The 22,116-nt window shown below is 40.7% G+C and overlaps 1 protein-coding gene across 6 annotated transcripts in view; it reads left to right on the top strand.

The window, feature by feature from the left end:
• SCN5A (sodium voltage-gated channel alpha subunit 5) overlaps positions 1–16,143 on the top strand; it is a 173,677-nt gene extending 157,534 nt beyond the window's left edge. For all 6 annotated transcript variants that reach the window (XM_068404979.1, XM_068404978.1, XM_068404980.1 and 3 more), the window contains 6 exons: positions 1,479–1,760; positions 9,779–9,832; positions 11,378–11,519; positions 12,276–12,376; positions 12,861–13,131; positions 14,909–16,143. In XM_068404979.1, the coding sequence (XP_068261080.1) occupies positions 1,479–1,760; positions 9,779–9,832; positions 11,378–11,519; positions 12,276–12,376; positions 12,861–13,131; positions 14,909–16,143 (2,085 nt within the window). The remainder of the gene's footprint in view (positions 1–1,478; positions 1,761–9,778; positions 9,833–11,377; positions 11,520–12,275; positions 12,377–12,860; positions 13,132–14,908) is intronic.
• The last annotated feature ends 5,973 nt before the right edge of the window (positions 16,144–22,116 follow it).

Below are 22,116 nucleotides of genomic sequence, written 5' to 3'. Positions count from 1 at the left end.
CTTTGTGCTGTATGGAGCAAAATTGAACAAAAACATTGTCCCACATAGCAACGAATGAAAGCTACTTTGACAAGGGCTGAGGCTATATCCAAATAAGCCCTTGATTTGGAAATTGTTTGGCATTTTGGTTAACACAGTAAATTTGGTCTTAAAACAACAAAGTTAGAAATTGATTAACATCCAAAACTAAAAGATAAAATTAGGAAAAAAAAAAAAGGAAGAAATTGAAAAGTCATCAGGAATGGGCCTATACAGAAAAAAAAAATTGGTCAAGCAGCTTTTCCTGAGTGAAAATTAGCTTCATTCATAAATGCACAAAATATAAATCTGAGTTTTGAAAGATCTGCATAATTTTGTATTGTATATTGCAGATGAAGCTGCTGCTGTACATGCATGGAAACAGTTTTACTCTTCCGGGTATTTTTCTTCCTCAACAATACAAAAAATGATGAGGAAACGAATGTTACATTATCAGAACATTGGACACTAATACAAGAGAAAACAAGAGCTGACATTTTCCTTAATCAGATTCACAATTGAATAAAATTTAATTTTTATGGATCAATATCACCTTGTCTCAATTTCATAAACGCAGAAAGAGAAGGGGAAGAGCTTAGTGTCTGCCTACGAGATTTTAATCTCCAAAGCATGAGACAGAAATGGAGACAAACTTATATAGTGGGGCTGGTGTCTGCAGCAATGCTGTCAGGCGGCTTTGCCTGAACTGTGCAATGGCAGCATCTCCAAAAGCTGTGAATATGGAGAAACCTTGCTGACATAGGAAGGGGAAAACTACCCTTTGTGATAGTGTTCTTCCCTCAGAAAATGAATGGTTTTACACAGGGATTTACAGCCCTGCCTGGGTTGATGTGTAGGAACTTTACAGCATGTCATAAAAAAAATGCACTTTTTGTTTAATTAGAATAGTTTCGCTGTTTTAATCATGCATACTGAGCAGAAAGGGGAAGTTGGTTTAGTACAGTATGTCTCAATCATTTATTATTTAAATAAGCAAAATTTATCACAGCTAGAGTTCACATCCCAAGGACTATGGAGGCCTGAGTTCAGAAAAATATTTCAGAAATCTTTTTTTGGTCTATTTTGAGACACTGTGATGTACCCCAGCCATTTCAAATTAATCGTATGATTATTAGAGATGGTTCGACTGAAGTGTATTATCCAGTAGGATCTGAGAGGTCATGATGACTTTGCAGATTGCTCCTGAATTAAAAGATTCCTCTTGAAAAAAACATCATCCCATGGGTGGGATGCCAACAGATTAGGTCTTCAGCTACAAAAGGAAAAAAATAATAATGTGTAAAGCCTTTGATGTTAGTCTGGCTCCTTAGGTAGTGTTAGTAGTTATCCACCTGTCACCATGTGAGAGTTCAGCCTAGTTAATCAAGGGTGCACAGCAGCTTGTCTGTCTATATAAGTGCTGATATTAATTCTGTTTTCTCTCTCCTGTTTTACCCAAGGTGGTGGTCAATGCCCTCGTGGGAGCGATCCCTTCCATCATGAATGTTCTGCTTGTCTGCCTCATCTTCTGGCTTATCTTTAGCATCATGGGAGTGAACCTGTTTGCTGGGAAATTTGGGAAGTGCATTAATAAGACAGAGGGAGACATGCCTTTAGACCCTAAAATTATTAACAACATGAGTGACTGTATACTCTATAACGTGTCAGGCACATTTTACTGGACAAAAGTTAGAGTTAACTTTGATAATGTTGGTGCTGGGTACCTGGCTCTGCTACAAGTGGTAAGTGTGACCACCAGAAGCTAAACCAATGGGCAAATGTTGCTTGTTCCCATCGAGATAATCAGCTTAAAGGCTCAGATTAACCTCTACGCTTTTCTGGGTTTTTCAGCCTTACCTACCAGAGGAATGCCTTTCCTTAAGTGCAAATGAGTCATATTTGGCATATTAATTTGGCCTAGAGATATTTATGGCAGCTTCTGGTTTTAATTTGAGTTTCTGGAGCATCACTAATGTAGTCCTCCAGGAGGTGCCTGGACTACTGAGGTGAATTAAAGATCATTTTGTCAATATTGTAATCCACAGCAAAGTTCAGTTCCAGAAGCAAAAAGTCATGGTCCAGGAAGGATTGTTTATGCAGACAGAGTGCACTGGCCTTCCTGAACTTCCTGGGACTTCACTAGATGCTGCTGGGAAAAAATGAAGTTACAGTACCTTCAGTTACTCAGCTGAAGTTATAGCATAAAGCTGGAATTACAGAGGAACCTTAATTTACAGTTCTCTGCTCACCTTCTGTGGAGATGTTCGAGAAGGACACTGGTGCCTCTCATTCTGGTGCCTCACCTCATTTCCACCTGCTAAACATAATGAGTCAGATTGAACCTATGAAACGTAATGGTGATCAGATCGCTGTAACACCATACAGCCTAGACTCTCTGGAAAGGTGGCAAGAGCATATCATAGAAGTGGCTGTTGAGGTCCAAAGATGATGGCAATATTTGATCTATAAAGACAGAAGTAAGCCACTTTTACAACCTTTTTCAGCAGCAAATATAAAACTTGGATAAACGGGTTGTATGCACTGAGATTTACTGTGCTGTGACGCAGCACAACCTAATGGATAGAGCCACAGGAGGCTCCATCTTCTCATCCAGGCTCTGTCACTGGCCTGCTGAGTGATTTTACACAAATTGCTTTGTGTTTTAATTCCATGAGGCCGTCATGTAAAATAGTGGTAATTATACTAATTTCCATTGTTCCTTATTTGCTCTGAAGCCTAGTGATGACAAGGGCTAGACACACACTAGGAGTGTTTGTTGTGTTGCATTTTATGTACGCAGAGTCAAACAAGTCCCTCGCTACATCCTTGGACAGGGCGGGTACTGTCTTGAAGTGCCTGTGATGGCATTCCTTTCTTCTGGGACAGAAACTTGAATGCTGGAAGCTCAATTCAGTTGTTACATATAGACATCCACCCTTAGAAGTGTGGTAGGGTACTGCCCTGGGCCCCCACCTGCCCTTCCAAGAGGGCATGAGTCTCCCACAGGTCCCCCATCAGACCTACCAGCCCTTCTCCTTCCTGTCATGCAAATTTGCTTTCTCCCACGTCCTTTTTTCTCTGTCACAGATGCATGAAATAGCTCCCTGAAGTAGCTTTCCTTTCTTGTAGAAATGCTTATCCTTATATACTCTGTTCCTGGTACACATATACTTGAATTTGAGATGTTCTGACTGCTGTCCATTGAGTCTTCACTTTCATACCCTCTGGAAAGCAGAATTGTTAGAATGGTCACAACCACTTTTGGTTCTTTCCATAAAGCTGAACTTGCTCAGAGCAAGAGCTTTTATCTTTTGCATATAATTATGATATTCAGCTCACCCATGCAGGGCAGATTAATTCACTTTGAATGTCTTTAATTAGATTTTCCATTCTATATAGTGCTTTCTTTGTCTTTTATTTAAACATCCAATCTAGCCAAGCAAAAATTTCCAGGTTTAAAATATTATACCTCACCTGAAGCTTCTTATCTCCTTCATGACTGCATGACAGATGCCTAGTTAATTTGTTTGGTGAAAAAATTCCACCAAGGTAATAGTTATTCCTTCACCATTTCTTATATAAGACTCAAGTTCCAGCTTTCTGAAAATCAGCAGCTTTTCATAAATTGGCATTCCCTAAGGAGTATCCTGAAGCAATCTCTTCTACTGTTCTGCAGTATCAGTTCCTGGGCACTTGGCACTGGTGATACTGGCTGCATTCAGCAGGTGGGATCGCCTTCTGCTGGGATCAGTGGTGGCAGCAAAAACATAACTGGTCGTAAGCTGGATCTTGGCACATTTATGAAGGGACGGTCTAGTACTGCTATTTTCCAGATGAAAAAAGGCTTGATGGCCCTGCAGATTTCATTCAAACTTGTGATCCTGTATTGTGTAGCAGAGAAGTAGATTTTTCAGTTGCAGAAGTACAAAAGAAGTGCCATAAATGTAGAGTCTATGCAGGCTGGACAAACTGTTTATGGCAGGAAATGAGGGAGCCCTAAAACCTTGCTCAGCTTCTATCGTAGGTGATGGCTTCTTCTTCCAGGAGGAAGGGCAGGAGCCAGGTGCCATTAGGAGATTGATTTTAACTTTCACCCTGTACCTGGAGCTCTTATGTCTGCTGCTAATGACAGTCTTAGGCAATAAAATGTAAAGATGACACCCACAGAGAAGGGGCCCGAACATCTGGATCTCTTTTGCCAGACTCCAGCCAAGGAGTGTCGGTTACAGGTGCTCCTTGCCAAATATCCTCCATACGGACTCGTATTTCATGAACAAACTACCGTAGGAATTGCAGGGGATCAGTTAACAGCTCAGCTCTCCTAAAGAGACAGACCCATTGATGCATCTTTGTGCACGCTGAGACAGTGCATAGCAATGATGAGATGAGCATTTTGGTTACAACCCTCAGGGATCCAAAATACGAGTTTTTAAGTGGAATTTGTCTTTTGACTGTTGACATTTCCAGCCACTGCAACACACTCTTTAAATAAGTCTGAAGTTACCTTTGGATGCCTGAATGTGTCTGAAAATCCAAATGGAAATATGTAAAACAAATCTGTCTGCCTAATGTTCTGTCTTCACTTCTACAGCATCCTTGAAAGGAATGAGAAGTTGCTACTATGGAAACTTTAAGGCTTACTACTATACATAGAATCATAGAATAGTTTGGGTTAGAAGGGACCTTTAAAGACCGTCTAGTCCAGCCCTCCCTGCAATGAGCAGGGACATCTTCAACTAGATCAGGTTGCTCAGAGACCCATCCAACCTGACCTTGAATGTTTGCACGGATGGGGCATCTACCACCTCTCTGGGCAACTTGTTCCAGTGTTTCACCACTCTCATTGTAAAAAATTTCTTCCTTTTGCCTAGTCTAAATCTACCCTCTTTTCATTTAAAAACATTACCCCTTGTTCTATCACAACAGGCCCTGCTAAAAAATCTGTCCCCATCTTTCCTGTAGGCCCCCTTTAACTACTGAAAGGCTGCAATAAGGTCTTTCCGGAGCCTTCTCTTCTCCAGGCTGAACAATCCCAGCTCTCAGCCTTTCTTCACAGAAGAAGATGATGATCCCTCTGATCATTTTTGTGGCCCTTCTCTGGACCCACTTCAACAGATCCATGTCTTTCCTGTGCTGAGGACTCCAGAGCTGGGTGCAGTACTGCAGGCGGGGTCTCACCAGAGCAGAGGAGAGGGGCAGAATCACCTCCCTTGACCTGCTGGCACGCTGCTTTTGATGCAGCCCAGGATACGGTTGGTTTTCTGGGCCGCAAGAGCACATTGCTGGCTCATGTCCAGCTTTTCATCCATCCAAGTGCTTCTTGGCAGGGCTGCTCTCAATCCTTTCATCCCCTAGCCTGTATTGATGCTGTAGGTTGCCTCAACCCAGGTGCAGAACCTTGTACTCGGCCTTTTTGAACCTCATGTGGTTCACATGGGCCCACTTTTCGAGCTTGTCCAGGTCCCTCTGGATGGCATCCCATCCCTCGGGTGTGTCAGCCACACCACTCAGCTTGGTGTCATCTGCAAACATGCTGAGGGTGCACTCGATACCACTGTTGATGTCATTGATGAAGATATTAAACAGCACTGGTCCCAGTACGGACCTCTTAGGGACACCACTTGTCACCGATCTCCATCTGGATGTTGAGTCATTGACCACTAACCTCTGGATGCGACTATCCAGCCAAGTCCTCATCCACTGAACAGTCCATCCATCAAATCCGAGAGAAGGATGCTGTGGGGGACGGTATCAAAGGCCTTACAGAAGTCCAGATAGATGACATCTGTAGCCGTTTCCTTGTCCGCTGATGTATTCACTCCATCACAGAAGGCCACTTGGTTGGTCAGGCAGGACTTGCTCTTGGTGAAGCCATGCTGGTTGTCTCAAATTACCTCCCTGTCCTCTATGTGCCTTAGCATAGCTTCTAGGAGGATCTGTTCCATGACCTTCCCAGGCACAGAGGTGAGGCTGACAGGTTAGCAAACTTGCAGAGGCAAACTTTCTGACAATGTAGTTGAGAACTGCATGAAACTTTCCCCAAGTATCCTTTGCTCTTTTCCTACCTTGTTTAGGATCCATGATGTTGTTCTGAAGATGCCACTTTGAATTAATAAGTCTGAGAAAACATTCATGTGAAGGGGTCAGTGAAGTTTCAAGCTTCTCCACTAACAAACAGGCTGTCTCACAACAGATTACTAAAATAGGAGGCGGTCTCTGCTCCCTCTACAAGCAAGATAAATGCCTCATTCACGGGGAGGAAAAGATCTTTATTATCACGACTTTAATTTGCAAGAAGGATGCTTCACTCTTCTGGGGATTTAACACCCTTAACACCCTAATCTATTAAGAAAAAAATATTGCTACAACCCTGTGCTTCAGTAATGCTTTTTCTATATTCCCAGAATTGCTTTGCAGATCACAGCACCTATGTTCTATAAATCTGTATTTGAGCTGAACAAAGAAATGCATTGAATTTCCAGTAGGAGTTTTCCATTTCCCTTGCGGAATCCTTCCCTTCACATTTGATCACCTCCACATATTTTTTTGCAACTTATCTTGAAATTTCAACAATCTATTGAAGAACACTAAGAAAACAAGTGGTCTCTCACACAGCATCTGGCTTGCTTGGAAAAGTTGTCTTTAGAGAGGAACAGACTTACATCTAATATGTCCTATAGCTATTTGTCACTCTGTGATTCCAGATAAGGAATGGGAAGATAACAGAAGCACTGCTAGACCAGTACAGCAATCAGGAGCTGTGGAGTTAAATCAATCCCTCATGCCAGGTTTAAAGTCATAACTGAGCTCGTAAATTAGCTACAAAATGGTCATGAGACAGCGGCGTGTGTCTAAAGTTACTGAGTTATATGATCTCTTGAACTTCTGTAAACTGTAATGCTAGATTTTACTTTCACCGTGGATGCAAAATGTGCAAAAAAATCAGTATGCTTCTGAAAAAATCTTCAGTTGGTGCGCCAGGGTAGATTTCTCCATGTGTCCAAAGATTAAGAGTAAGCAGTATTTCCGTGTGGAATTACTGGTGGAAATTCAAGGGGAGCAGAGGCAGTGCCCTTGGAGACCACGTAGCCCAGTGCAGTGCAGACCTCTGGGGTGCTCTGGTGGGTCCAATGCTTGGTGGTGACCTCCCCAGCAAATCGTCTTAATGCATAAAAAATAAAACAAATGTTCAGTATAAAATTGCTGCTATGATGAAATTGAACGAACTGAAAAATTCAACAGAAAAGCCAGCAGAGAGGAGTTAGCGTAGCCAACTTAAATATGTATAGTTTGGCTGTACTGTTGGTGGTGCTCTTTTAGCTTTCACAAGTTTCTCTCACCAATAGTAATGCTTAAAGAAGCATTTCAGAAATGCGAAGACCACTATTTCTTCCATCAAAATCAGCCATTTTTATTGCACTATTGCAGTCCTTTTCCAGAAAAAAAAAAAAAGTCCCCCTCACAGATTTTAAGGCTTATTTTATTTTAAGGCACCATTTGGTTATACAATAAATGGTTTGAGGGCAGCTAGTGCCACCCCACCTATCCTCCTCCCCAGTAATTTACTGCATTGCAGCTCTGACCACCAGTCAAATAACAAAAAGTAATCCCATCCCAAGATGAGTTTATCGGTAGATAATCTCATCACATGACAGTTTCAGTAGAAAATGGTGTTTCTCTGGATAGCTTCCAGGCAGGATAATATCACAAACACTCCCATGAAGATTTTGTCACTTGCTTATCCAGAGTGTAAGTGGTTACTAATTCCAGATAAATAATTTCTTTCCCCAGTGTTATATTTCTTTCATTCTCAGTATCTTTTACCCTCTGCAGATGAAGTGTCTAGGGAAGGTTTCCAGAAGCCTCGTGGTTTTTTAATTCTCTACTTCTGGACAACTGGGAAAACCAGAAAATCACAGTACTTTATTCTCTTAATATTTATTTTTGTCAGATCACTTCATCATCTGTTATCACTATAAAACACTGCGCCTTGCAGTAGAGTCTCTCGTGTCTGTGGTACACATCGAGGGGTAAAATAGCTACTCAAGAGAAAAGATTTCCTCCCAAGTGGGAGAAAAATACAGGCTAAGATCATATCGTTTCATGCCACAGGGAAAAAGTTTTCTTGTTTCATTCCATCCACCCTTCCTGAACGGCACTTTGAGCTGGAAGCTGCAAGTGACTGTAATGGCACCAGAAAATCCTTCATCAGATTAGAAAGAGAAGGGCAAAAAAGGAAAATATTAGAACAGTTAGGGAGGATCAGCGTGACAGGTTCAAATGACTATTTGTTTCAATAAAACTGCTGATCATTCCTATAAACACTCTACATCTAAACTGTTTTTTAACACACAGCACCACGGAATGGATTTTCCAAAGGGTCCTGATTTGGGGGGTTTAATTTCTTTCAACCAGTTGATAACAATGAAATCAACCTTTCAAACATTATTTTATATACTTTAGTGAGAAATATGGTTGACCTCTTGTACAACATTTTCATTTGGCTCAGTAGTCTTCAGAGGGAAATGGGAAGGCAGCGTTACCTCCAGAATTTAATAATAGAGAATGTATAACAGAGCATTTCTAAAACTGCTCAACGCAAATGCCTGGGTTTCTCCTGGGAACCACTGGCCAAATTCTTATTAGCATTATCTGGAATTGTGTGCCTGCACACCACAGAGAAAATTCAACCTCAGTGTCAGTAGGATTCAAAAAAATATTGTGTGTGGGTCTTTCATGCACGCTACTGTAAATCTGATTACATTAGTAAATTTAAAAATGCCTCATTGTCTGCTCACACTGATTTTGAATCCAGGGTAAGTCTAAATGGGTCAGAAGTCAAATGAGAAACAACCCCAGAGGACTAATATAAATGCAATGTGGCTTAGAGTCAGACCTAATGCCAGGTACGTTTGGCATCAGGCTGTATCTAATAAGAGGCATATATTGAGAGCAGAGTCATGTTTTTGCTACAGAATAGTAAAAATAACTTCTACATGTTTCTCCTAGGAGTATTGTCACTGCCCTTTCTCCATTGCATGTTCCAATAAGAGACACTGACTTCTGTGGAATACCTTGTTGTTTAACCAATTGAAAAAAAAAAACCACCTGATTTTAAAAAAATAAACTCTAAACAGTAAAGCAGATTGAGTTTCCAGGGCCAGGCTCACAGCAGGTGTTGATTGCCTTTGTTCCTTTCAAGTCAGCTGAGATTTACGCGAGTCCCTGGGCTTTGACATTGCCTTGATTTACCCCGTTTTAAAAGAGGGCAGAATCCAAGCTTCAGTGGGATCCTACAATGTAGTCACTGCCCATGAGTCTGAACAAGTACTACGGATAGGATCCATCTCACCTGGTCCGATACTTGTACAGGACAGCACTCTGAGTTGTCCTGTGTAGCCATATTTCTTCATTACTTGAATTTCTTAAGGTCAAGACTTCCAAATACTTAATTGCCCTATTCCCTCTCCTTTAAAAAATCTCTTTTAAAAACCTCTGGTTTATCCCTACAACTGCAGAAAATCAGAAAAAGTGAATGAGAGAATCCAGGAGAAAACCATGCTGGAATGATTTTTAAAAGAACATGTATCCATGAACATAAACTCACGGATACATATTGCTTTAAAGGAGAGGCAATTCATTAACTGTGAAGAACATGCTCAAAATTGCATTTTGAAAACGCATCACAGGGATGATATAATCATTTCAAGATATGCTTACTGAATATGCTTAATTATGTATTTTGTGGGTTTTTTTTCAGGCCACATTTAAAGGTTGGATGGATATTATGTATGCAGCAGTGGATTCACGAGAGGTAGGTCACAACAAGGAAATGAATAATTTCCTTTTCGTTTGACTTTCATAGCATTCACAGTGTTTAATAACAACAATTAAAAAAATACCTGCAGGTTTCCAGTCCCTGTCTTACTCTGGTTGAGACAGTTTCAGACCTTCATTTTTTGCAACTGGTGCTGAAACAACAACACAAATGTAGCCCTCAGTTCTACACAACTGATTTATCTATTCGTACTGAAAAACTCCCTGCGCAGAGAGGCACCTCCAGGGTGAGACTGAGTCTAACAAAAACCTAAATGTCTTCTCTGTTTCTTTCACTCTCCCTATTGACTGTCATATTTTCCACAGATCTAAATTTTGATAATAGAACCTCTTTACAAACGTTGGGTTTAAGTTACATTCCCCTGTAACCCTCCCTATAGCTTCACCTTGAGCAAGTTTCTTCTCTTCAACCACCAGCTCTGCTCCAGGAGGCTGGAGGAGCTCCCGGCAGGGAAAGAGGCTGGTGTGAGCTTCCAGCTCTGGCTTAAGATGTGCTGGAGCTCTGGTTGCTGGTAACTGCCCTGGGCTGGCAAACAAGTCCTACCTATGTCCCCTTCAGCTTTCAGGGTTCCTAAAAAAAATTTTTAAAAAAAGTATTTCCCTTGCTACATCTCATGTGGTTTGTTTATTTTTTATTGAAGGAGATATTGTCTCTTTTCCCTTTTTAATAATATTAAAGGAACAAGATTATACTTACTGTTAATTTTTGAGGTAGCTGCCTGGTACCTTGAATTTGACAGGCTGAACAGAGTAACAGGGAGTCAAGCCCTAAATGGAGGAATAAGGGGTGAAAAAAACCTCATGCCATCAAAGGAGCAGAGAAGTACCTTTGCATAACATAGCTCGTGATGTTGATTTGTTCTTGTACTAAACGTACACGTGTGTGTATCCTCCTTGATGCTGAATGAAACGCATGGGTTACACACAAGAAAATACGGCGTTTAGGGAAAGGTGAGCTTCTGGCATCTTGGTTAGATACCTGGAGTTGGTGGCACAAATCTGAGCTTTTTTGATAAATGTGGTACATGTGATTTGAGGTTGACTGTGTTCCTCAGTCCTTCAGCAAGAGATCTTATTCATTCCTACTCTTCATAAAAGAGAGATTGCACTTCTAAATACACTGACTCTCAAGACAGTGTTTTTCAGTAGCATTTAATTATACTGCAATCATACTTTTGCTTTTTATAGGTACCACTAGTTCATATCAGATTAGGGATAATCAGAAAATTGATTCTTTTCCCCTTCTGGGTTCAGACTGAGGACATTTTATAGGATTTATTCTGAAGCTGCACATTCTGAAGCAGTGTGATCGCTGTGACAGTGTTGTGAAATGTAGCTGTAATGACCATGGCATTGCAGATGCTAGTAGTAAACTTCAGAGACTGTGGCTGACTTTGCTAACAGGAGTTACACTGATTTTCCTGTTTCATAATCTTTATTGATGATGGACAGTTTTCTTTTAACGGCACTAATATTTTGACACATGCAGGGATGGTGTCATTTTCACCTTTTCCCTTTGCAGTATGAGGAGCAGCCTGAATGGGAGAGTAATTTATACATGTACCTGTACTTCGTGATTTTCATCATCTTCGGGTCTTTCTTCACATTGAACCTCTTCATTGGTGTCATCATTGACAATTTTAACCAACAAAAGAAAAAGATAAGTAGTGCATATGCTACCCATCACCGAGTGATTGCTGCAGAGATCAGGGCAAGGGATACATTTATAGGCAGCGGTTTTGCCACATTAGCCTCAATATTGGCATTGGCAAAACAGCCGCAGGACTTTTACAAGAGCACGGTTGTAGTAGCCCCTAATCTCCCCAGAGGATGAGTATCCTCAAAATACAGGCTAGGGATATAACTAGAAACAGGGAAGCAGCTCCATGCAGACGGGATCTCTGGCACAAACTCTGCCACAGAGGCACAGACTGCCCTGGTGTCCCTCATGCACAAACACCACTGTCCTTCAGAGCACTGCAACCTGTTCTCAACCCATCACCTCCCAGCCCCAGGGTATAGCCAGGGTCAGGGAGGGGCAGCCTGGCCTGAGAGCTGTGTTTCTTGCTGCTTTGTAGGCTCTAAACAAAGGGCTAAGTTTCTTCTATTTTCCTCTCTCACCATGGCCCTACTTTGAGTGCAGACAGAATCGGAGTCTTGCTCCTCCTTGGTTGCCTGCACTGCTCTGTGTCTCCTGCCCTTCGCTTCCATGCGATAAGCAGCTCCCAGTACTGCATCTCATCAGGCCCCTCTTAGGGGCTGATGTCCTCTTAGGGCAAAATACCCTCTTAGGTATTTTGATGAAAGCTACATGAAAAGGGAAATAAGAAAACAGAAGAGGATGCAGCCCTGAACTTTGGATGGAGGCAGTGGACCTCTTTTCATCAAAAGTAATGGCTTTGTTTTTACCCTATACTTAGGTGGCCAGGATATCTTTATGACAGAAGAACAGAAAAAGTATTATAATGCAATGAAAAAGTTGGGATCTAAGAAACCTCAAAAGCCAATCCCAAGGCCACTGGTAAGAATGGCATAATTCAGTTGAGCTACATGTAATAGCTGAATATTTATTTAATAGAATGAATGCAATTCAACTTCACAGTGTAGGAAGAGTGATTGCTTCCAGATGAAAGCCACTTAGTATTTACATGTTTTGATTTTGGACATTGCAAGTCCAGCGACCTGTGTGGTACAAAATTCCCATTGTTCTGCAATAATGACTAAAAAGTCCAATTTACATATGCAGTCATGGCAGTGGCTACATGCCTGCATTGAATGAATTCATGGTCCCAGGTCTTTTTTCAGTAGTTTCAAGAAGCATTAAAAGCAAATGGGTTTGAAAACTCTATTATCCAACCATTCATCATCATCTTTATGTTTATGAAGTTCTAGTCAGAAGCAGTACATTGTCTATTTTCCTGTACTTTGTGATCAATCAGGAGACAATGGTGTCATCACTATGACACAGTTCAAATTTCCTAACTAAATCCTCTCCTTTCCTCCAGAACAAATACCAGGGTTTTCTTTTTGATGTCGTCTCAAAACAAGCCTTTGATGTCTCCATCATGATTCTCATCTGCCTTAACATGATTACCATGATGGTGGAAACGGATGACCAAAGTCAAGAAAAAGTGAACATCCTCCATAAAATCAACATGCTTTTTGTTGCCATCTTCACTGGGGAGTGCATCATCAAAATGCTAGCTCTGCGGCACTACTACTTCACCAATGGCTGGAACATATTTGACTTTGTCGTCGTAATTCTATCTATCGTAGGTAGGTGAATCTGGATTTTCACCCAAAGTTAAAAAGGCAGACACAAATTTAATTAGACAAAGTTGAAAGCTTCATATAATAAAATACGCTTTCAACTCAGAGAATTAGATCCTAAGCATTTTTTTTAATATTTAAATAGTACAACATACTACTGCCTAACAATAACTTGCGTGATCAGTGAAATGATGAGGTTTATCACACCACAGTATTGGTTTCAATGTATACTTAATGGTTCCTGGTGATAAAACATGGTCCAGAACTGGCACCATACACTTAACCCCATTTCTGCATAACAGCCAAAGACATAGAAGTAAAAAAGCCATATGAAAATGGCACATGCAGACTGCTATTTTTTTGCTATTTACTTTTTATTACACCAGCGTGAAATAGCTTTTCAGGGCAGGATTGGGCAGGTGCAGTGAGTGTGGCTGTTCTCAGCCCTGTTGCCTCTGAAGCTCTAAATCCTCATCTACCCAAGGGACAAAACAGACACACAGTTTTATTGTTAATTTGTACCTTTTGCTGCCCTGCAACCCCAACCATAGATCATATGTTAGGTGCTACAGAAATGAAGGTCAAATGTGAATCTGAAACCCTGCCAAAAGAGTTTTCATTGAAGTTGGAAATAAAGTCACAACTGGAAGATAATCAACTGATCCAGTGAGCAGAAGGAACTCAGAAATTTGGCTCTTCCAATATAATTTCCATTTTGAGGGAGGGAACAGATGAATGAAAAAGTGTCATGTTAGGAAAACAGAGCCATCTCCTTATTGACTGCTGCTCCTATTGCTCTAAACTTTCTCTGGTGGACTGGGGAGCCTGCAGTGTCCCAATGCAGGAGATCCCTGGTGCCCAGAGAGCAGCCTGTGCTTTGGGGGCCTTGGATCAACCAAGACCACTTGGATTTCAGAGATTTGGGTCACCCAGGGAACATCACTACCATACAGCTGTCATCAGAGCCTTGATGTTGGATGCTCAGCATATGCCCATAGCAGACAGTTAACCAGAGCTGTCACATTGGTCAGAGCACTGCTGCATGGTCAACCAGGTCATTTCAGTGTCAGAGGACTTGGACCAAGCCAGTGAGTCCTCTCCCAGGCTGGGCTGGGAGACATGAGCTCAGCACAGTGCAGTGCAGCCAGGGGCAGTTGGCATTACACAACCTGGACCAAGCTGCTCTGTTTCTGCAGAAAGAGGCTAGATCCAGGTATGCAAACTCATTTCCTTGCTAGTACAATTTTAGCCCTTAGTTCCCTCACAGCCCATCAGGGAAAATGAAAAAATTAATAAGCAAACAAACAACCAAGTGGGTTTCCAGTAGAAACCTACACTGTTCTGGTGGTGGCTCAGAAAAACAGGCCCAGAGCACCAGCGTTTCAGTGCTGACTCACTAACATTTTACAGACAAAAATATTGTCATATCAGAAAAATTCTGACCAGCTGTACTCAGGATAAATTTCTCAGGTGGGTCATGGCCAAAAGCTGCAGGTATCTGTGTCCTGTCTTAGCTGATCCTGGTGTCTCATTCCCAACAGACAAGCTTTCCCTTAATAAAACTGCTGCTACCATTGACATCTTTGCTCATAGTCTCAACAAATTTTGCGTGGATTAAATGGGCATGAAAATACTAATGACAATGCCATTGCCTTTATTGTGGGTCTTCCAGTCTGGGGATCTTTTAATTGATTTTGTCCATAATCCTGACTGATTGCTTTAAAGGGAAGCCTGGGATCGTTTCCTGTGTACTAACCCGCTGTTTGTCTCTTTTCTTTTCAAGGCACTGTACTTTCTGACATCATCCAGAAATATTTCTTCTCTCCCACACTCTTCAGAGTCATTCGCTTGGCTCGGATTGGCCGGATCCTAAGACTTATCCGGGGAGCCAAAGGAATTCGAACTCTCCTGTTTGCCTTAATGATGTCCCTACCTGCTCTGTTCAACATTGGCCTCTTGCTTTTTCTGGTCATGTTCATTTATGCCATTTTTGGCATGGCTAACTTTGCCTATGTTAAGAAGGAGTATGGGATTGATGACATGTTCAACTTCCAAACCTTTGCTAACAGCATGCTCTGTCTCTTCCAAATCACAACGTCAGCTGGCTGGGATGCTCTTCTCAACCCTATTTTAAACACCGGACCACCGTATTGCGACCCAAACCTTCCGAATGCAAATGGTTCAAAGGGAGACTGCGGAAGCCCTGCCGTAGGGATTTTATTCTTTGTTACTTATATCATTATATCATTTCTCATTGTTGTAAACATGTATATAGCCATTATTTTAGAGAACTTCAGTGTAGCCACTGAGGAAAGTACAGAGCCTCTAAGTGAGGATGATTTTGATATGTTCTATGAAATCTGGGAGAAGTTTGACCCTGAAGCCACTCAGTTTATTGAGTATTCTGCACTTTCAGACTTTGCAGACGCGCTGTCAGAACCTTTGCGCATAGCGAAACCAAACAAAATCAAACTCATAGCAATGGACCTGCCCATGGTCAGTGGAGATAGGATCCATTGCTTGGATATTTTGTTTGCTTTTACAAAAAGGGTGCTAGGAGAATCTGGAGAGATGGATGCCCTTAAAATACAGATGGAAGAAAAGTTCATGGCAGCAAATCCATCTAAGATCTCTTATGAACCAATTACAACAACTCTCAGACGGAAACAAGAAGAGGTCTCCGCCATCATCATCCAGCGGGCCTACAGGAGACATTTGTTTCGGCGCTCCATGAAGCAGGCATCTTACTTATACCGGCACAGAACTTTTGACGGCAGCATCCTCGAGGACGATGCACCTGAGAAGGAGGGTCTTATTGCGTTCATGATGAACGAAAACTACGGCAGGCCAATAGACAAATCAGAAACTCTGTCCTCCACCTCTTTCCCTCCATCCTACGACAGCGTCACCAGAGGTACGAGTGATAATCTCCAACTGAAGATGACAGACTCGAGCAAAAGCGATGAGGCTATAGATTGTCTTCTCTCACCAGACAGGGATAAAGAATCAATTGTTTAAATGTTTGTTTAGAATGCTTTAAAATATTGTTTACAGAATGTAATGCTGTAACTACACAACGATTGAAGCAGCCTTCTTATTAAACATTAGTTACAAAAGAAACAACGGAGTTTTTACCCTTAACTACAGGAGTCTAATAAGTCATATAACCTTTGACCCTGCTCTTTTTGACTTGGCTCAATATTTATATTTATATATGCACAGGAAGAATCTTTGCAGGGTCATAGCTGTTATATCAATGGTGCAAATAAGAATATGCTAGACTGTAAAACAGTAAACACAGTGTATATCTATCCACAGATAAAGCCTGGCTGTATACATTCATTTAAGGTCTTACTCATATTAGTGTGTTTACTTATGGCGATGTATGACCTTGCATTCTAAAAAGAAAAAAAAAATATCACAGCTGCTGTAGCAAAATGTAACACTTACTGTATATGTTGTGAATGGTATTTCATAAATTTATTATATTTGATATTTTTTTACTTAAAAAAGGTCTCTTTTTCCATGGAGATTAATGATCCTTACACTCTTCATTATGAACACTTGAGTCAAGGTAATAGGAACTTGCGGGATCCCCATCGTTTGAAGAAGAAAGTTGTTGCAAAGTAAACTATCAAATTAGCAACATTCTAACTGTTGATTACACTAATCCCTCCCTCTTGGGACTTGAAACTGCTCATCAGCAGATATATAAAAAAAAAAAACACAGAGAAGGAAATGATGTCAAAATAACGAGAGAAATGGCTTGTTCTGTCCTTCAGGAAACTAGACAGTAATGGATTCTGTTTGTAAAACTGTTAATAAAAGCACTAATTTTTTAGTATGTTTCAAGAATCTGCTTTGAATACCGCAATCAAACTCGCCATAGAAGTAGTGCATCACGTTTGTGTGTAGTGCTCCAAAGCACCATCTATGTTGGCAAAGTTTCTGTTAAGGTAGTGGGATAGGTGATGTTTTCCCCAGGAACACTGAGCTAAGCAGCCTTATTGGAAACTCTGTGCATCAATATTACTCCGAAAGTACTATTACTACTACTAATAATAAAAACAATGCCAACTGGGCTGTGCAGAACAGCTGCGACAGTGTAATCAAGAAGGTGGGAGGGGAATTGCCTCTGGATCTGTACATAAATTTTGAGGTTTTGAATCCTTTCTACTCAGCATCCATCTTTCATTTTCTCAGACGGTACAGTTAGATTACTGGGGAAAGACAAGAAGTACAGGAACCAATAAAAAGAATCTACTAGAAAATATAAATATCCTCATTCCTGCGGGCAAAGGAATATTTACAGTTGATGTCTCCATCAGCTTCAGGCCAAAGAAGTGACAAGGGGTGAAAGGTGGGTGTGTGGCTTTAGAAAAGTATTAGAGGTTTTATGTGCTTAGATTATTATTTATTATTAAACTTTTGGCCTCGATAGAATGTGAGAAAGTATTTATGGCATATAGAGAAAAGTCCATCATTACACGCAAGTTTTCTTTTTCACCTTCAGACTGATTGTGCTTGGGTCTGGTTGGACTTCATGGAAAATGCTGAGATTTCTGTAATGAGCCATTGCACTTTAAGGAAGAGTAATTGTGCTTTTCATCTTGGAGAAGCAAAGATATCAAGAATGTATTTAAGGTGTATTCTCATTGACATTTAGTTACATCCCAGGTTGTAAAGGAGTCAAAATCCACATGGGGTTGTCAACAAGAATTAAAGCGACACATTACAGTGAAGTTTATCTATGGCCATTGTTATCTATCCTCTAAACAAGTCGGAATGTGTAAAGACAACATATCAAAAGAATGACTATGTATCTGTGTAAATATGGGCTAATATATTCTCTCCATTCATTGAGAGGTGTCTCAGGCATTCACTTGAGAGTGGTCTATCAGTTATTTCAGAGGATTTGCCATCAGGATTCCTGGGGTCTATTCCTGTTTCTTACTACATGATTTTTAGGCAAATAATTTAACCTATCTGTGCCTCAGTTTCCCCATCTGTAAAATGGGGATAATAATACTTACCTACCTCACAAGGGTGTTGTAAGACTTTCTGGTTGCAAAGTGCTATAAGGGAATGAAACGTACTATATAAGTATTATTATAATCATGCTCTCTTGCCCTTTTAACCCCATGTCTATGGTGTACAACATAGGGCTGTTCCTCTTGGGATTTTGTTGCCTTTAAATCTTGTATGTAATTAGATTACTACTTAAGGGAACTACTCTTCGTTCTTTAAAGTGAAAATACTCTTTATTCTTTCCTCCCTCCCCACTCCTAACCCTTCCCCAAAACAAAATTGCTCAAGGCTTCTCAAATTAGAGAAGCTTTATACAGATTCCCTGTGTATTTATGCTGTAATGTTATTCTGACTGTACATATCACCCAGAAAGAGTATGGGATTTTTATATTTATACGCATATATATATATACACACATACATATACCTATACATATATGTGTCTTGTGAGTTTATAGAGTGGCTGACGCTCAGAGGACACGACTTACTGATTAAAATGTTTTCTTCTCAAAGGATTTATTGATCATTAGCAACAAGCTGCTGCCTATAATGAAACTGTTTAATTAGAAAATAGTACATTCATTACTTGCTGAACAAGCATTTATTGGCTGAAAACTGGTAAAACTATTTTCCTTTCAAAGCTATAGAATAAAAAGAAAAGAGGGAAAAAATACTAAGAAAAAGGAGCATTTCTTATCTGATTTTTTCACATACAATATAAACTGTTCAAAATCCAAGAAAAAGGCCAGCCTGTGCTCAGCAGTGTGGTGTTGGTCATGCTGTTTTAAAAATATTTTAATTACTTGCAACTTATATTAGAAAATATTCAACTAATGTTCTTATGAAAAGTCAGGCCCAGTAATGAACAGGATGTAATGGGACAATTAGCTGGTCAGTGATTACATTAGAGAAGAGCTCTTCCTCTGGTCATTTCACCCTTGAGTTGAACATTTTATTGTCATTGCTGTGAGACCCTATAGTACTGATGCAATCACAAATGGTTCTGTCTTCTACCCAAAACCTGTAAAAAAACAAAAATCACAATGCAAAAAAATCTGAAAGAGGGTCTTAACTGTAGATGTTTACAGTGCAACTTTCTAAAACTGAATTGTAAATTACTTTCAAAACCTTTGTAACTGGAAGGTTGGTTTTCTATTGGGTTTTCTATTGTTTTGTGGCACACTTCTTTAGAGCTGAAGAGGGAATGATATCTTTGTATGGTGTGCAGAACTCCCCTCAGAAACTTCAAGTAACCTCACTTGCAGATCTTTATTAATGGAGATGCCAATCCGAACCCAGCAATGATACAACCTCCCAGTGCAGTGATTTAGTTAAAGACACTAAGTCAATAGTTGGCCCACAATGTCTATAAGCATGGTGCGTGTTACCATTTTTTCTGTTGATTTGTTCAATAAAGGCTACCACATGAATCACTCAAGCTACAAAAAGAGCAAGGAAATTATCAGCCAATATCATAGGACATATTAAGCTGTTTGTACCTGGAAAAATTCAAGTTTATTATGTTTCTTTATTAAATAAATAAGGATAACAAATATTTCCTGTGCCTTTTTATTTTTATTATTTTATCAACATTTATGTTGTTATTATTTCTCTGACTCTTTTTCAGCACATTTGTTTGGGAAATGCATGGTGACTTTTGTTAGAAGGCTTGTCAATGAAAACCCCTCCAGTTCATCTTGCGTTGTAAGGCTAACTACAGGGCTTTAAAGGCTTGAGCAAAAGCTTGTTGAAATCAACAGAGAATTTCTGGGTACTTCAGACGAATTTGAAGCAGACCCAAAAGCTTCACTTCAAAGACAGTAATTTATAGGATGAACCCAGCATTGATATTTCAACCCTTTGTGCCTGGTAGAATTAGCTGGAGGAGGAAGGGTTTTACTGAAAACATGGGATCCCACCTAGAGATTAAAAAAATATATGTAAATGAGGTATTCTTAATGGTGATGTGGATGTCTTTCCAGTTTTATTATATTGATTTGCATTTTGGTTATTATTATATTAGTTATATGTTAAAATTCATAGTAAACAAAGAGTAACATCCTTCCCAATGCATGCATGCCTTAAGCCTGGAAGGAGCTTCAGAAGCTGTGTGGTGCGGTCGACACGCCGGAGGGAAGGGATGCCATCCAGAGGGACCTGGACAGGCTTGAGACCTGGGCCTGTGTGAACCTTATGAAGTTCAACAAGACCAAGTGCAAGGTCCTGCGTGTGGGTCGGGGCAATCCCAAGCACAAATACAGGCTGGGCGGAGAATGGATTGAGAGCAGCCCTGAGGAGAAGGACTTGGGTGTGATGGTTGACGAGAAGCTCAACATGCGTCGGCAATGGGTGCTTGCAGCCCAGAAGGCCAACCGCGTCCTGGGCTGCATCACAAGCAGCATGGCCAGCAGGTCGAGGGAGGTGATTCTGCCTCTCTACTCCGCTCTCGTGAGATCCCACCTGCAGTGCTGCATCCAGCTCTAGGGCCCCAACATAAGAAGGACATGGAGCTGTTGGAGCAAGGAGGGCCACGAAGATGATCAGAGGGCTGGAGCACCTCTCCTATGAAGACAGGCTGAGACAGTTGGGGTTTTTCAGTCTGGAGAAGAGAAGGCTCGGGGGAGACCTTCTAGCAGCCTTCCAGTACCTGAAGGGGCCTACAGGAAAGCTGGAGAGGGACTTTTTACAAGGGCAAGTAGTGACAGGAAGAGGGGGAATAGTTTTAAACTGAAAGAGGGGAGATTTAGATTAGATATTAGGAAGAAATTCTTTGCTGTGAGGGTGGTGAGACACCGGCACAGGTTGCCCAGAGAAGCTGTGGATGCCCCCTCCCTGGCAGTGTTCAAGGCCAGGTTGGATGGGGCTTGGAGCAACCTGGTCTACTGGAAGGTGTCCCTGCCTGTGGCAGGGCGGGTGGAAGTAGATGATCTTTAAGGTCCCTTCTAACCCAAACCATTCTATGATTCTATGAAGGGACACAGATGACCCTTAGCTGTTATCAGCATTGATTGAATCAGCCTTATCTTCACCCAGGCTAGCACCAATTTGGTTACCCTGTTTCAGTGGTCTGATTTCTATTTAAATGTGGCAGGTTTCTAACCATATTCAAACAGAACAAAACTGAGCTGGTTTAAACTGCAATGAAAAAGTCCACTCACTGCTTTGAATTAGTTTAATAAAATCAGTTTATAATCATGTTTTACATTAACCTGGGACAATCTGACTTGTAGAAAAGACTTTTTTTTAAAAATAAGCATTTGCTAAATGTGTCATATGACTTCTGAGTAATCGTGTGTATAGAATAAATCTGTCTGAAAAATTTTCAGCAAGATATTTTTGATTGGAAGGAGCAGTTTGCTGCAATGACAACTCTGTGGAGACATGTCAGGTTAGTTAAGGAAATTCCTGGTGAGAATTTTTGGTCAAAATTCCCATGGGAAGGAAATTCAGGGTCATAATCCCTATTATGAAAATTTCCATGCTTAGATTTTTACCAGGCTTGTCTAACTCCTATACACGTTTTCCCATCACTGTGCTAGGGGCTGCTTTGGGTTACAGGACTCCTCCTTGTTTTCCTGTAGATCTTGGTGAAGTTTGTAAAGGCTTTCAGATTTTCCATTTTTCAGGATGAAATTAAAAAAAAATATTTGCCAAAGGGATTTCTTGTTTTCCATACCTAGCAAGGAGCCTGGACGACTGGCTCCTCAGTTAATGTGAATTTTTATATATTTTTTTAAATTATTCAGTCAAATTGTGTTGATTTTGCAAAGCTGCAGATTTATTAAATCAATCCTGTATGAATTCTGTGAGATGAAAGGCAGGACCTGCAATTTCCAGATTCATCTTGAGATTTTTTTTTTTTTAGTGGTTTCAGTTCCTTCTTACTTTTAATACAAATTGTCTTACGAAATACCAGGATCATTTTGGAAACAAGTCTGCATTAAGACAGACAGTTACAGCAGC

The sequence above is a fragment of the Nyctibius grandis genome, chromosome 7, assembly GCF_013368605.1.
Source record: "Nyctibius grandis isolate bNycGra1 chromosome 7, bNycGra1.pri, whole genome shotgun sequence".
In the NCBI taxonomy this organism is placed as follows: Eukaryota; Metazoa; Chordata; class Aves; order Nyctibiiformes; family Nyctibiidae; genus Nyctibius; species Nyctibius grandis.
This window is presented reverse-complemented; position numbering and strand designations above follow the sequence as displayed.